The 17,255-nt window shown below is 34.5% G+C and overlaps 1 protein-coding gene across 2 annotated transcripts; it reads right to left on the reverse strand.

Moving 5' to 3' along the window:
• On the reverse strand, window positions 1-10,246 carry LOC142617563 (uncharacterized). Of its 2 annotated transcripts, none has more exons than XM_075790465.1 (8): window positions 9,654-10,246; window positions 9,213-9,380; window positions 9,003-9,104; window positions 8,724-8,834; window positions 6,880-7,011; window positions 5,848-5,985; window positions 5,038-5,259; window positions 1-580 (listed from the first exon to the last, which is right to left on the reverse strand). In XM_075790465.1, exons 1-8 carry the CDS (start codon window positions 10,113-10,115, stop codon window positions 185-187), a joined length of 1,731 nt encoding a protein of 576 aa, XP_075646580.1. In that variant the 5' UTR covers window positions 10,116-10,246; the 3' UTR covers window positions 1-184. The 2 variants fall into 2 exon arrangements, with proteins under 2 accessions (XP_075646580.1, XP_075646579.1); XM_075790464.1 differs by having other exon boundaries at window positions 1-586; window positions 9,654-10,244.
• Between the last annotated feature and the right edge of the window lie 7,009 nt (window positions 10,247-17,255).

Consider the following 17,255-nt stretch of genomic DNA (forward strand, 5'->3'; position numbering starts at 1 on the left):
TAAAATTAAATTAATGATCTTATTACTAACACTTGAATCACATTCAACAAAGGTCTCAGAAAAAAGAAAAAATCACATTCAACAAAAGGACAAAATTACATGACTTTATACAAGTGTTTTTCGTTTGGCGTAATAGTATTCCCAGGTTCACATTAAATTTGTGGGATTCCCATAACCGCAACATTCAGATGATAGAAGCAAAAGGAGAAAATGAAACAGTGATACCACCACACACAAGCAAACTACCGGACTCAATTCTGTTTTTCAATATGACCTTGTCAAACAAGAAGCTTTGAGCTGAGGCTTGCAGATTATATTCATCCATGTTGTAACAGTTTGATCTGTTGTTCTCTGAGACAACATCATGTTTCTCAAAAGTTCTGATATACTTCTTAATGTCATGTTGGAGCTCAAAAGTTTCTGTTGTCTTGCCAGCAAAGGTGAACTGAAATTTCTGGCTCCTTTTGGAATTGGCACTGTCTTGACTTACTGGATCCAAGTTGGACTCCTTACTGTCACTGCTGGCTGTTAGTCCTGACGCATCATCGCCATTCATGAACTGACCTGGAATGTCTGATTCCTGTGCCTATGAAAAGTTTCAGGAAACCGCGATGGCATCATATCCAAAACCTTGATATTTGCACTTGTAATATCACAAAATATCTGCTTGCTTAAAATTTGTATTCTAGAACTTAAACGCATGTTTGTACATCCAGTTATGTTCTTTTATGAAAGAAAAATTAGAACTAGTGTTGAAAAGCAAAAGAAAAGGGTAATTTGAAAAAAAAAAAAAAAAAATTCATGATTGAAAGAAAAGGGATGTATATTACATGTATAATCTTCACCCTATGGAATGCAGACAACAAATGGGGAAGTCAATCACTTATTTGACCTCTCCTAAGTTATAGAGTCAGGAGAGATGTATGTGCAAAGGAACCAAAAGTTGAAACTTCAATTCTAAAACCTTCTTCCTAGTTATCTTAGCACAATCAAAAAAATGAGAAAAAATAAAGGAAAATTCGTTCAATGTTCTATTTTAGTTATTTGTCTCTCCTTCCTCCTTTACCCCAACTAGCCATCAAGGCTCGAAGTTTCCCTTTACTTTTTTCCCAAATAGAGATTCTCTCTCTCTTTTCTTATGGAGCCAAAAAATCCCTTCCCTCTTTCAATGTCAAAGGAATTACCCAAACTAAAATTTTAAAATGTCACTGTAATGACTATTTTGTCCCTCAGAATTTGTTACTTTTCTTAGTATTGAAGCTCACAGCAAACCTACTGGCCTAATTCTTATTCAAACCAAATAATCATCGTTTTTCCTCAAATATGCTAAAAGGCTTAATTACAAACCTTGTTTGCATAGGCTCCAAATCTCTAGCAGTAGCAGAGCTCCCTTATCATTGAAGAATTTTGTTAGTGCCTCACAATATTGAACAACAATGCAGCCTCGCTTATGTTACTTCGACCTACACCAAATTGACAAATGGTAACCTTGCATTGTCCTGGTAACCACACTTGTCAAAATAGTGACAAACAAACCACTGTTCACTTCTAAGCCATCAAATGATTTTACACAACCTAAAAGGCGTAATTTTCTTAGCCTCTATCCTCATCTGGACCTTTCATTGTGACTATGTAAGGTCAGGTGTCCTAACACATGTTGCTCCAAATCAGGCTTTGGTCAAAACTTTATTTGTCTCTTCATCTAGTGGAGAAGCTGAGTTCAAAACACTAGCCATCATGACCTCCAAAGTGCTATGGGTCCTTACTCCATGTTTTTCAAGACCTTTCCAACCACTCTTGGTTATTCATTTCACAATGTTAGTGCTACTCATCATGCTGCCAAAACAAGTACTTCAAGCTCTAGCGTAGCACTTTAAATATTGTTTTGTTAAGAGACTTAATTACCAATAATTTACTTACAGTTTGCTCTGTCTGCAAGGACCAACTTGCTGACATCTTCAGTAAAGATATTGAAACTCACACCTTCCATACTGATGGTTCTTCATAAATTTTAGTTAGAGAGTCACTAATGATACTAGTGCATTACCTGGTTATACTTCTATTTAGCCTTCCATTTTTGTGTCCTACAGGGGATGAATGCCCTTGATTGTAATTCACACAAAGCACAAATAAATAGTTTATTAAGCTTTATATGGGACAATGAATGGTATTCAGCAAGTTCAGTGCCAATTACAAATCTAATGCATCACATGCAAATGATTTTCCTAAAGTATAGTAGAAAATGACCCAACTTAAATTTATTTGAATATGTATAATGTTCACTAATAAAAAAATTATACAAAAACACTCAACTTAATTATGTTAAATACACAAGGATTTGTAAGTAAAGTAGTAACTACCAATTCAATTATTTGAGAGGTGAAACCAAAAAAAAAAGTTAATCAGTCCGGTAGTACATGTAAGCACCTATTCTATTATTTCATGAAACCATATACAAAAGCTGTATATTGAGCACCTTCAAGTGCTAACCATAGCCCTTTACTTTTGAGTTCATAAACCTCAATTGATGCAATGATGAAACATTAATTTGTTGCTAGTTCACAATTGCATCCAATCAAGATTTATTTGTGTGAATTTGTTAAGTCCAATTTAAGCACGAATTATATGATTCTATAGGTTGAAACAATTTTTGATTTGGTCATTCAGTCTATAATTTCCTAGGAGTTGCCAAGTGTCTTGGATGCAAGAAAAAGTCCTTATGTTTGTGCTCAATTTACTTAAAATATTCAGAAATTAATTAATACCTTACTAGATTTTTAGTTCTCTAGTCAAATTAGGAGTCCTAATGCTACAAATGCTAGAAAAAGTCCTTATATTTGTGCTCAATGTACTCAAAGAATTCCAAAATTGATTGACAGAAAATTTAGTTATTTTAATTTTGAAGCAAGAGTGCCTAGAGTGTTCTCTTTCAATCTCTCTTTTCTTCTTGTCTTTTGGCTCACAGTTACTGCTTCGTGTGGGTAGTCACACAGCCCCTAAACAGCACCAGCAGTCTCTCTTTTCTTCTCTTTTTACAAACCTAAATCAAATCCACGCCCTTCCCTTATCAAATCATATTTCCCTACCAAACAGCCACAAAATTAAAAAGATTTCCAACTCTTACAAATCCTAACCCTTTCTTAAAGATACTAAGGGTCTGTTTGGGAACTATTTATTTTACTGAAGCTGAAAACTTTTTGCTGAAAGTACTATAGATAAAAGTAAAAGTTAGTTGAAATAGTACAATGAGACCCATGAATAGTATCAAAAAGTGCAGTGGAGCCCATGAACAGTAGCAAAAATAAGTTGAATAGTAAAATAATTTTCATTTTTCATTTCAATCCAAATGGAGGCTAAATCCTAAATCCGCAAATTTTTGTAGCCCTATGGCCATCATAAGCACACAGACAAGTTTTCCTAACTCTGCCCATGTCATCAACCCTTAGTTTAATTAAGCCTTCATCCCACCCATGGTTTGAAAACTAGACTAGACAAAGACCTGGAAAAGAGAGTAATACCTTATTTTTTTAGTTGAACCAAGGTTTGGCAATGGACTAGACAAAGAACTGGAAAAGTGAGTGATTTCTAATCTTGTAGTCGATCCAGGATTTGACTGATAGGCAGATTGGCACATTATAAATAATAAATATTATTAACATCTAGGATATTAAACTTCTTAGCTTGTAAGCCAAATTTTTCTCTGTTTCATAATTTTTCATTATTAATCTATAAGAGAAACTTATAAAGACTTACTCCTGGTCAATTGTCACGGGTTTAGGGCTGTTCGGCTTTTGCAACTTAAGAATGAAAGATAGCAGGGAAGAGTAGCTCAGTTATAAGTTAAATTATAGCATCCTTCCTTTTTTTCAATGTGGACTTATTTCTTTATGAGAAATAATTGTTAGAAGTCCCATGTTGGAAAATAAATGAGGGTGCTATACTCCTTCCCCTATAAATATAATACTCCATCAAGAGTTTAAAAATTGAATGTATCAGTTTTTGTAAGCCCAATATTCTTTAGTTCGATGTTGGGCTTGTAGCTTGGCCTGTCACTCTCTTATATAAAAAAAAATGTAATGCTTGCGATGCAGCTTTTAGTAAGTTACTAATTAAAAAAAAAATTTGGGAAGTAAAATAATAAAAATGGTCACAACCAGTTCCGATTTGTGGTTTTAGTGATTAAACTGTCAGTTTGTCAGTTATGACAGATTTTGGAGGGGTCCGGTTTTGGGAATTGACCAGATTGGTAAAGGTTCCAATTCCTAGTTGAACTGATGGTCCAGTATGGTTTTTTAAAACCATGATCCTGACCAATTGAGTAGGCTACATTGATCTGTTTTACACCACTTGGATATATCAAGGGCCATGTCCTAATTTACCTCTCTAATATTCATGTTAAATTTGTTTGCTTCCCTTTTGCCCTTTTTGCTCCTTTTACATTAATATAATCACTTTTCGGCACTAGTGCATTTGCATGCCTCTGGTGTGATGGCCATAGCCCAATTTTTTGACTATGAACCTATTCCACATTAATTAGGAGATGTCCAACCTTCCGTTGGGGACCTGCTCAACCACTGGGAGAAGTTTCACCTTGAAAAATTATGCAAACTGGACCTAAAATGTGTTTGAGCTTTAGTTCCTCTCTCAATCATTATTCTTCTTGCGTTATGCAACCAAAAGCATTTGAATTTGACACAAACTGAAAGCCCACATGTGGGCTTCATGGATATGGTAAGTGGCTCAATCAGTAAGCCCTGGTGCAAAGAATGCCATTTCTATAGCTTGCTATTGCTTATAGATATATTTGGCATACAATACCACAAAATATGTTGCATGGATTATGGATATGTATTAAGAACAACTAAAATCATTTAACAAAGGAAAAGAAGGGATATTTTCCCCAATAATGAATAAGCCCTGAGAATATGCAAAACTGTAATGAGTAATAAGTAGAATCATTCATTCACTGACATGTCTAGATATAATGATTCAAAACAAAAGTAGAAAAGATAAACACTAGTAGATGAGAAGATTGACCTGTTTAGTATTTAAGGAACTCTTGGTAAAGTTGGTATCTGAAGCTCCCAAACTTGCTTGGGGTAGTATACTGTCACCAACTGGGGTAGCAAGATCAAATGGTGGGTCCTCTGGTGATGAGAAGTCAGAACTATCAAATGTTGATAAGGATACACACTCATCAAAATAATTCATGGCTTCTTCTTCTAGACGTTTTGACATCTTTCTTCTTTCAATGCTAGTCTGTCATCATATTCGAATGAATACACTTTCAGAAAGAAAGAAGAAAAGGCATAGTTGATTTCTATACAGACACTAGAATTCTCAGCATTCGTAGCATTTATTTCCCCACATTAGTGATATACATGGATGCAACATGATCGATCTGTGAAGGAGTGTTTGTGAAGATGGGGCAAAAAACGAATCTGTTGTAATTTTACCAGTATTTGTACCCACAAATCTGTTATTTGCAATAGACTGATAGAATAGTTTGGGGTTTAGGCATATATCAAGTATGATCATTTTAGTCAAAGGTGGAGGAAAGAGGGGGGGGGGGGGGGGAAGAATTACATTCAAAATTTTCAAATTGATGCATTATTCAGGATAATAGTATATCTTATATTAAAAGAAATAAAGATCCAGATAAATGTTATATGTGTGTGTGTGCGCTCGTGTGTATTGGTAAGATACAAACACACCGGTGGGTCTTGAACCCACTACCTCAAACTCCACCTTGTTATTACAAAGGAAGGAGGTGCCTTTTGAGCTAGAGGTCATCAGATTGTGTAAAAATGCATCAGAATTTTGACCAAAACACCAAAAAGAGCCTACTTTTCTTCCTGGTCGAGACTTTGGCACAGTAGGGGTCTTAGGATCTGGAAGTATTTCCTTCAGAATTCTACTCAGCTCATGTCCGCGGTGCTCCTCCACAGCCAAGTCTGCTTGAAGTTTTCTAGCACGTTCAAGGGACTGCAAGTTGAAGACAAGGTCTAAGGAGTATATTTTTATTTGAATGAATTGGATAAAAAAACAAATAAACAATGCTGAATTTGATATGTTACATGAGTAAGATATTCAGATTACTTCTATTTTATTAACCAGGTAGCATGATTAGACACCATAGCCTAGAATGCCTGTTCCAGTGTATGTTCCCCAATGTGGCACTGAAGACTTGGGACCAAGAAAGACAATGTTTCTTCAACGTTGTCCCAGAATAGAAGCTTCAGGCCAAGCTTAATAAAAAATTTAACCATCTATTAAAAATATAACTTCAAAAATCTCTTTTGTTAAAGAAAATAAGAGAGGATAGTTCATCACAAGTGCTTGCCCAATGCACTATGGACGTTCATTTGGTTACCACCTTAATCTTCAAATTTTCTGCATGAATTAGCCACTCTGATTACACATTCTTAGTCCCATTTTCCTTTAAATTAGTCACCTCTACCAGGTGCATGAATAACTTCCCTAATGTTTTTAATATGTAGTGCATGAACAAACTTTATCATAGTAAACTATGTCTATAAAATAGGAAACAGGATAACTACATGACCTACTGATGGGTCACCATCATATAGACAAACAGGCATGAATAATTAGGCCTACTGTGCCCTAAGAAAGACCAATTTTCCACTTAACTTCAATAATAATTTGTTTCTAACTATTGTGGGATAAAAGTAATATTTACATTGAGTCATTATAGTTATTGGATTGGAAAGTGCATGAATCTTTATCTGCCCAAAGACTTATGTAGTTGGGAAACAATGCCATCATGAACTAAGCTATGTACCAATTACCAAGCATGACAAGACAATCCTGATTCATGTATCCCCATCTACGCTTACAGTTATGGCAAGGTAAAATCACCTGCTCAAGCTTTATGGCATATTCTCTTCTGATATCCAAAACTAATTCAACTGCACCTGGGTTTACCAAGTCGGGAGGGATATCAGCTATATTGGTCGTCGCAATATCAGTAGTTTTACTCCTTCGGATAGCCTGAATTTAAAAGAACCAGAGAACAAATTATACACTAAACCAAAGTGGCTTGCATGATACAATGAAATGAGCAGAAATAATAAACATAATTAACCAAATTGATACTAGCCATGTAGGAATCATAAAAAATAATTAAAAATGAGAGTAGAAACGAAAGCTAGACTGCCAAATTTAACCATACAACAAGATCTAGAGCATTGGTGTGGGTACAAACATAAGTCAGCACGTGTGTACACAACCACAAGAATATCATAAGTTCAAAGTTTATGAAAGAAGAGGCACTTGCTTAACGATTGGAGTTCACACATTCTGACATTCCTTTTTAACAAGTAGTTGGAGTTACCGCATTACAAATGAAAGAGTGCCCCAATTTTAACTCTGTTAAAGCCATATCCCAAGATGATTTCTTGACTATGGGTGTAAATAAGCAAAGCCAAGCCACTTTCTACCATGCTCAGGCTCAGCTCAATCTAAAATTTCAATACCTTAAGCTTGGCTGAAGCTTGAACTAACTTCAAACCTTCAGCTCGAACTGAGCTCATCAAGCCAACAAGCAGCTCAACAAACTTAAGAAAGTAAAGACGAAGTCACACTACAATAGTCTTTTTTGGATAGGTCACACTACAATTCTATCTTAAACAATACATGGTCAGAAAGAACTGAGCCCAGCATTGAACATAGAAAGGTTTGAGCCCACAAGAAAACAGGTCCAACAATTAATGGCTTAGAAACACACGGCATGTGTATTATTAGCAAGTCTTTTGTTGGCACCCTCCATTGTTCCAGCAGTTCCACATCAGGGGAAAGGATAAGAATGCTTACAACCTTTTGTGTATCACTCTTACAAGTTACAAGTCCTAATTGAAATTTTAATGCAATTGAAAAGTATTTACTCTTTGTAAGGCTCCTTCCTGCACCATCAAATAGTCGAGCTTTTTTATAACAGGTTCACAAGCTAATGAGTTTGAGCACCGTACTCTTCGAGCTTGCTTGTTTACTAAATGAGCCTAAAGATCAGGCTGGCCTGTTTAACTTGATGAACGACCCAAGTTGAGTTTCTAATTCTTTGACTGAGAAGCTTTTGAGCAGGTCAGTTCATTTAAACCCCTATTCTCAACATACCAACCCTTGAATTGGTGGTGATCCATTCCATTCCAAATTTGCCAGGTTGGTAATCTTGGTCTCTCCATAAAAATACCAAAGATGTGTGAAGAATTAAAGTTGTGTTAGAGTTACTGAACTCACTTAAAGTGAGACACTAAATGCACATTGAGAACCTCACTACTAAATCTCAGTTCTCTAATATTTTACACAATGGAATGATGTATATGCTAGAATTTATGATCATAGCACCTCAAAAATAAAAACGTGGACACCCCTACCCCACCAAGCAGGGGAAGGTCTCTCTTACATATTCATTATGTTTTTCCTTTTTCAAAAATCCACGTACACTACCATCTATCAGGGCATGAATTCCCAACACAAAACATATGTTACAAAAATTTTAGAAGATAGAGCATCCTATCCTTGTCATGAAAATGAACTGTCATTTAATACTAGAGAACTCGGTAAATACAGAAATGAAAATGTAGAACTCCATCACATCTTGCCTAACTCATGTTAGATTCAAAAGCATTCTGACAAGAATTTTGTTGGTAACAGCATTACATAATTAATTCAACACTAACATAATGAAAAACAAAAGAACTAACAATTTCAAGGTCATTTTGGATTTCAGAGATAGCACGCCTCACTTCAGAACGAACAGTTTCATATATACCATTAGTAGTAGTATCAGCTTCCACGTTGTCCCCTTGGACTGACTGCAATAAGAAGTATGAAACCATTTTATATTACAAAAGGCTTTATCCATCATAATTAGATATTACTAATTTCCATAATAGCATTTGGATTTTTGCTAACATGTAAACTGAGTTAAAGTGCATAACTTATATCTGGACCAAATGACCACAACATTATCCCCACCTCACCTTCATTTTTCCGCAAACTGCTTTTATAGTTTTATCTTCAGCTCCAGATAAAGAACTTGGCGTGGATGCTTTATCTTCCCAGTTTGCACTTTGCGAACAAGACTACAATGAGAAACATATTTAAAAGGCAAAAAATCATCAATTTAATAGTTCCCTTTTATGAACCATCACATCATATCCCAAAAGGAAAATGGGACCCTAGTAATGTACCAAAGTTGTAGTGGAACCATCCGAATGCCTGAAAGGGGAATCCTGAGAAGACCATACACCAGAACTACTTCTTACTAAGCCACCTTTTTTTGTATTACTAGATACTACACTCCAATCACGTCTATTCTTGAAATCCTTTGATAAATTACCTTCTTGCTCAGCTTCACTCTGGACAAACAATTCAAACAATCTATCTAACATCCCATCTTTCCCACAATTTGATTAAACAAACACTCCCAAATCACTTAAAAAACACAAACAAATAAAACTAATTCAAGCATTCTTTTTTTTTTAAAACCAAATATAATCAATTCAAGCATTCTCTTATAAACCTCTTCACTTTGTTAGAATAATGATTTGAGTTATCATTAGCTTCTGGGACAATCGATAATTTAAAAGAATTCAAATAACTCATAATTCCATTGCAAAATAACTCCAAACCTCAGAAGTCACATCCCGGCGCCTCGACACCGGGCCCCGCGACACTGAGCGGTTGCGGCGGGCATCGGCCGTGCCGAAACTCGAAAGGCTCCGGGCAGCCTGCATCCCAGCTCCCTTATTACTCCCAACACCAACATTCCTGGCGACAGAGCGACCTCTACTGCTATCTTCACCACCATTGCTGCACTGAGGCTCAAGTTCTGGAGTTGACTTAGCAGTAGAGCTACTCCAGAACAAAGGGTTGTCTCTCTTGTTCAAGAAATCAGAGGAAACAGTAGTAGCAGTAGTAGAGTCGGTGGAGTTGTTAGTACTAGTCCTAGAGAAAGCACTGACACTTCTAGATCTTCGTATTGGGGCTTTCTTTGGAGAAGTGTTTCTGCTTTCTTTAGGAGTAGCAGTATTTGAGTTTGTGGCTGTGGGGTTTCCTCTTCTGGACGAGGATTTGAAAGCTGCCACTGCCATATCTCAAAAAAAGAAAAACACACAGTTTCCTATAAAAATGCAAAGACAATTAGAAGGAATCTTTAATCTTAATCTTAATCTAAGAGAGAGAGAGAGAGAGAGAGAGAGAGAGACTGTTGGAACAATCGCTTGTTTTTGTTTTGTTGAGAATAGATCCAGAGTTAACATCAGACAAAAGCTCTCACCAACAATAAACATCAGACAAAAGCGAAAGCGACAGCTATTGTTTTTTCCGCCCTTTTTTTATTTTTAAATAATAAAAAAAAAGTCTCTGAATTTAGCTTCAAATGTTTCACCTAACTTTCTTTCTTTTATTTTAATTTAACTTTCTGATAGCATCTTCAATCGCTTATTTAAAGTCAGTTTTAGAGAGAGAACGCCTCAAAAATCTACTTTAACAACTTTTCTATCTCTACTTTTTAGATTAGAATGGCTACAGTATTTCTTTGCAAGTAGAGAATATTGAAGTTTATTCATACTTCAAATATCATTCCTCATTGTCCAAATAGTACAAAAATTTAGATAAGCTGTTGGAGATGTTTTGATGGTTGAATAAAAGATTAGGGGTTTAATTCTTGTCTATACTAAAAGTCGATTGGTGTCTTAATCTAATGATAAAGAGTTAAATATCTGTAAGTTTTTTTTTTGTGTTATTAATAAAGAGAAGTAACTAATTTTGTCACATGAAATTATTAATTGTTTAAATAAAACAATAGATCTTACAAAACATTTTAGTATCCTAATGATGAAAATTTAAAAACATCTTCGACTTCCTTTCTTTGTGGGGACAAGTGGACAAACCATGTGGGACAACTAAAGAGAACAAATATGCCTTTGTAAGTTTGTAGAGCTCAAAAAAGGGATCTCTAGCCCATGGTTTTAAAAACCAGACCGGAGGCAAAACCGGATTGGCCTCCGATTCTCGGTTTTTACCGATTTTCACCGAGTTTAGGGCATTTTTCTCGAACTAGACTGGCCTTCGGTTCCCGGTTCAACCAGTCGGATCGGCTGGTCCGATCTGGTTTTTAAAACATAGCTCTAGCAAGCTTATTTTAGTAGTTTTTATTTTGGCCATTTGGGTATCTTGTAGTTTATATTTTTTGGTAATTTTATGATAAATATATGATAAAAAAATTAAAATAAGCTTATTTAAAAAAAAATTGAAAGAAAAGGCAAAAAAACAAAAAACCATATAACTTTTGCCAAGCCAAATAAACACTCAAGATGGGAAAGAGATTTTGATTTGAAACAGTACATTATGTGCTGTTTCAAATCGCCAAAAAGACTAATTGCAAAAATTTCCTTTATGGTGGGGGCAGCAGAAGGGACAGGAAAGAAAGGTTCATTAGATTGCTTGGAATCATTTAAAGGGAAGGGTTGTATTTGTATGTATGTATGGGTTTTGGGAGTAATTGAAGTTAAATCCTGTTTTACTTTCAAAGCAGGGTAGGAGGCTAATTCTAAACACAATTCTCTATTGTTTTGTAATTTATTTTTTCGAATTATTCTTTTTTGCATGCAAAAGCTCCCCAAAAGAAGCTTATTTTGCATGGAGAAGGATTATTGTAAGCAAGATTGTCCTTCCGAAAGGTGGGTGAGGAGCGGGAGACATCATATCCATATGTGATGACCTTTAAAAGTGGGTTAGTCCTACGAATGAATGATCATGGGACTACTTGGGTGGGTCGTGGCCCATGAAGCAGAAGTCATCAACTCAGTTAGAAGCAGGTAGAAGCTGTTACAACTCCAAGTCCAAGGTCCAAATGTTGGCTTGGCGACCAGGCTGGCTCAATATAATTTGAGACCCGAAGCAGTAAATTTGAGTTAGGTTTTTTTTTTAGGTTTAAATATCATTTATTTAATTTTTTATATAAAAATCCTTATTCTTCTTTTCTTGAGATGCAAACATCCTAATTAAGTTTTGTATCAAGGTTTTTAACGTATTTTTAAATTGATAATAGCTAATTTATTTAATCTCTTTGTGATATTATCAATCTTAAGTATTATTTTATTATTATTATTTTAATTTTAAAAAACTTCATTCAGCATAACACAACTGTAACAAGTATTATTAGTAAAATTATGTAAATGATATCTGCATTTGGATAAAACATCTATTTTTTTAAGAGAGAGAGAGAGAGTTTGGTGTGTAGTATAGTATTGAACATTAAGTGGTTGTAGTTGACAATCTACCATATGATAGATTATTTTACAAAAATTAAAATCTCAAATTATATATAAAATTAATTGTTAATGATGGTTTGATACGCCTACAATATTTTGTTTTTAGAGTTTTAATTGAATTTAGTTTTCTATTGATCCAATATTTTCTTAGAGGTGGGAGAAGGAGTATAGAACCTATTTAGGTTTTTTTTTTTGGTGAAACTAGTTAGTGTTTTATTATCAATGGAGGCCTTTCAACTCAACTCATACATTTGAGACTTAGTCGATAAATTTTAGTATTTTTTTTAATATTTAAATATTAATCAGATATAATTTATTCAACTATTTATATTATATTATAGTTTTAAATCTTTTTTTTTTTTTTGAGATGTAAAGTTGCTAATTAAGTTTTACTGACATCATTTTAACAAATTTTCAAGAAATTGATTGTCATTATTCGAAACACTCGTAACATTTTTTTGGTAAAACGGTTTAGGTTTTTTAATTGAGTTCAATTTTTATTGGCTCAACATTATTTGACACAACCTTTTTTAAAATCAATTGTCATTCTACAAGTTTTGGACTTTTTGGTACAATTTTGGAGGCCTATTTATATACTTGGGGGGCTTTAGAACCTTTAAAATTCTTTGGAAGAGGTAGTTTGGAGTCCATTTTTTTGTAATGGACTAGTGGGAGAGCTTTAGGCTTAGGCCTAGAGCAGAGCCTGCATTAGATTTGGACCTTATTTGTGGCCCAAAAAAAAATTACACAAAACTATAAAAGGGTGTGGCGGAAATGCAGAGGTATTCTACCTACAATGGTTTATTAAAGAGGCATTTAATTTGCAATGATAGAAGACAGCTACGAACCGTTTAGTGAGGCTAGTGAAGATGAGTTGCACTTGCATGCTCTGTAGTCTGTAGAATTGAATGTTTTAACAGTAGGGACTAGGGAGTGACCTTTGCAAAGGATTTGGATATCTCTTCAATTGTGCTAGAAGGATGTGAACCTTGGGTTGTTTGAGAGTGGGCCTGTTTTGGTGGGCTTGGGGTCATAGAGGATATGAAGATACAAAGGGGATATTAGACTAGGCCATTTGGGTCCAAGAATATCCATCTTTTTTGAACCCTATGTTCATTGGGACAATAGTCGGGTGTATTAAAACTTGTTACTCTTATGGTGTGACTAGGAATATGATTAAGGGCTGAATCAAAATTGGGCAAGGGTTGGGTCTAGTGCACCTGTGCACTAGGCTTATTGAGTTATAAAAACGTGACAGTTATTTGAAACACACGCCAAATCTTAATGGGTTCAAAGCACAAGAGCATTGGACCTAAGCCGATTCCTCTTTTAACACTTGTCATTATATTTTTTAGTGGGAGGACCATTTGGTATTGTTGACTTGGACCTCTAGGAGGACAAAATATATTTTTAGTAAATAGTTATAATTAAATAAGTTTTACAAATAAAAGAAACATTATCTACAATATAATTATAAATTGATAAATATAAATTAACTTTTAAATCGTAGAACAATATAAACTAATTTATCAAAATGCATTATTGTAAATTCACTTAACAATAGAATCACCTAATAACTTCAACCTATGTACCAACCCAAAGATGAATTGAACACGTAACTTGATGAATTAATACCAAAAAATGATTAATTTCATAGAAATAATTAAATATCACGGCTTATGCTTAAAATTTAACGAAAAAGGGATTAATTGTTTTTGTTGTTGTTGTTGTTATTATTATTATTAATAATAATTATTCATTTAAAAAAAATGAGTTTTACCTTGTGTAAGGTGTTTGAAGGAAAGCTAAAATATAATTTCTAATTTTGAGAGAGAGAGTATTTGGTGTGTGACCTCGTAGAAGATTAGATGCCTAAAGATTACAATCCTGCTGTGTGGGAGACAAATTTGTAAAAATTGAAGTCTGAAGTTGTTAGGTAATTGATCATCAATGATGATATAGTATACTAACATTTGTTTTTTTGGTCAAAATATATAGTTTATGGTGTCAATTAGGTTTGATTTCTATTTGCTCACAATTTTGGGGGGTGGGGGGGGGGGGGGGTCTTTTAGGGATGGAAGTAAGGGACATGGTTCAAGCCCAATTGTCTAACAAATCGATTGGAGAAGGCCTATACTCTCCTTTGACTGACTAATCAATTGAGCCTCACACCATTCTTTTGGGTAAGCGCTCAGACCATCATTTGGGCCTTTAGAATCACATCCCGGATTTTAAAACTAAGCCCCTGTATTTTACCAAATTCATCAATTCAAAAGGAAGGTATCAAGTCAACAAATTCATCTTCACTAAGGAACCCTATGTTTTTTTTTTAAAGACTTTTATGGGAGTTTCAAACAATGAACCTTTCTTTGCTAAACTTCAAACAATGAACTTGGCACCAATTAAGACACCCTTTATTTAGTGTTTTGACCATCCGTTTGACTTTCAATCACTTCTTTCTCACTTTTGATCACATATCTTGAGTCTCTTGACTAAGGCTGTCCAGTGGGTAAAAGATCCAACCAAACCGACCGGGTCCGACTGACCTGAGGCCCAATGGGTGGACCCGAAATCCATGGTGGGTCAAATTTGGGTCCCTCTCTAATAAAACCCGAATAGTTGATTCGGGTGGTAGGTTAATGGATTAAAAACTCGTAGAACCCAACCTGACTGATGGTTTAGGATAATATATATATATATATATATATATATATATATATGTGTGTGTGTGTGTGTGTGTGTGTGTGTGTGTGTGTGTGTGTGTGTTGGTTATTTCTAGAACATGTGAAGTCTAAATGGAGAAGTGTACTAATTGGACTAAAAGCTGAGTTTGTTTAGTGCTACACGCAAGAGTGATAAGACCAAAAGGCTAAAACCACTGAGTATCCATGCCTAAAAACACTCATATTACACAGTTTCCACGCAAAAGAAAATCTTCTACTAAAGATTTGGAATGGCTAGTTGGCCACACTTCAAATCAAATGGCAATTTCACTTCCCCATGCCCATGGTCATGAATCATGGTTTAAAGTTTCAAGACTCTACTTGGCTACACTTCAAATCAAAATCAAAATCAGATTTTCCTTACTCCTTCCTTTACTCGGCTACACTTCAAGACTCTCAACCCTCATCTCTCTCTCTTTCTCTCTCTCTCTCTCTCTCTCTCTCTCTTATAAATCTGTCTTCTTTGAGTTCTCTCCTTTCTCTCTGCTCTCTAGTCTCTCTAGTGATTTCAAAATCTCTCTTTTTTATTTTGAAACAAACCAAGTCCTTTACTCCTTTACATCAAAATCTTTCTAGTTTCTTCACTCCATCGGGTTGCTAGAGACTGTTGCCCCCGCCTCACAACCCACCTGACGCCGCCATCTTCACTCCATGGGTCTTCTCAGCCTCTCAGTCTCGGCTTCCTAGTCTCAGATCAGGTAAATTTTTTTCCCTTTTCATCCCTCTTTTACTGTATTTTGTGTTTGTGATATGGGTTTATCATTTTGTTCAAATGATTTATTTTTTGATATGTAATAAGAATCATATGAAAAGCAACTTAAGGGATCTTGTTCAGATGATTTAAAAATTAAAGATTAGGGACCAAAACTGAACAATAGATTGGATTCAAAGATGAAACCCTAATTTTTTTTTTATTTGATTTGTTGGTCAAAGACTTGATTTATCACTTTTCAAAGATGGAACCCCTAATTTGAGTGTGTTTGTTTGTGTTATCATTTTTCGAAGACTTGAGTTATCACTTTTATGAGTGTGCTTTGTGTTTATTTTCGTGTTTTCTCTTTATAGACATACATTATAGTTAGTTTGATTCATTATTTTAGTGTGCTCTGAGTGTGATTTGCATTTGCCTTGTTTTATTCCTTGTTTTGTTTTTGTTTTTATCATCAATATACTTGTATCTTCACTGTAAAAAAAGAATATGAACCCCTATTTTAAAAAGATGAAATCCAAACACATTTTTATTTTCTTATCTACCTGTTTTATTCCTTGTTTTGTTTTGTTTTTCCTATGATCAATATACTTGTATTTTCACCAAAAAAAAAAAGATGAACCCTATTTTAAAAAGATGAAATCCAAACGCATTCTTATTTTCTTATCTGATTGTATTTTATTGCTCATTTGTTTGATTCATTTTACTTTCCTAACTTAAAAATTTGAAATCTTGATTTTATACAGGAGTTGAAAGTTGTCCAAGTAGGCTTTTTGCTTCCTTTTCAAGATTGAATCCCTAACAGCTAAGAGTTCTCTGAGGTATCATTTCTCTTCTATTGTTTCTCTTTTAACTTCTTGTTATTGTTTGTGTTACTTTTGAGTTTTGTCGTTGTTTGAGGAATATCTGACTGCAATAATTGTGTTTGCAAATTGACGATGATATGTTTTTGTAATTTCTTTTTAAGGCTTTTATTTTCTTAGCTTTTATTTTCTCTTCTCATCAGAGTTGTTAGGCCACCCAATCTATGTAGTGTTTATATACATGTAAAATGTTATATCAATCCATTGCTTCAGCCTTCATGTCTTGATAGAGTTATCATACTAAATAGGATTGGGTTATCTTCTCATCAACTAAGAGTTTAGAAGTCCTACTTTTTTCCTTTTAAATTATAGAAAATGTCATTATTAATTGTAAGTTTGATACTCATATAAATCCTTTGACAATTAGATAGAGATTTAGATATGATGCACCCTTTCACTAGACTTGATAATTTGATATATTCTTGCACATTGTCTTTTAAAATTTTTGGTCAATCTTGTTAATTGATTCAGGATACATCCCAATCAGTACTTGTGAAGTAAATTCTTATGCATAATGATATTTCTTATTCTACAAAGCTCCAGTGTATGTGACTTTGCCCTTTAAGAGGTCAACTACAATGATCATTCTTAGGATTAGTTTTTTTTTTTTAATTATTATTTATCGTTGTTTGCTAATGCTTAAATTTGATCTCTTTAGGTT

Source organism: Castanea sativa, chromosome 11 (assembly GCF_040712315.1).
Source record: "Castanea sativa cultivar Marrone di Chiusa Pesio chromosome 11, ASM4071231v1".
Classification (NCBI taxonomy): Eukaryota; Viridiplantae; Streptophyta; class Magnoliopsida; order Fagales; family Fagaceae; genus Castanea; species Castanea sativa.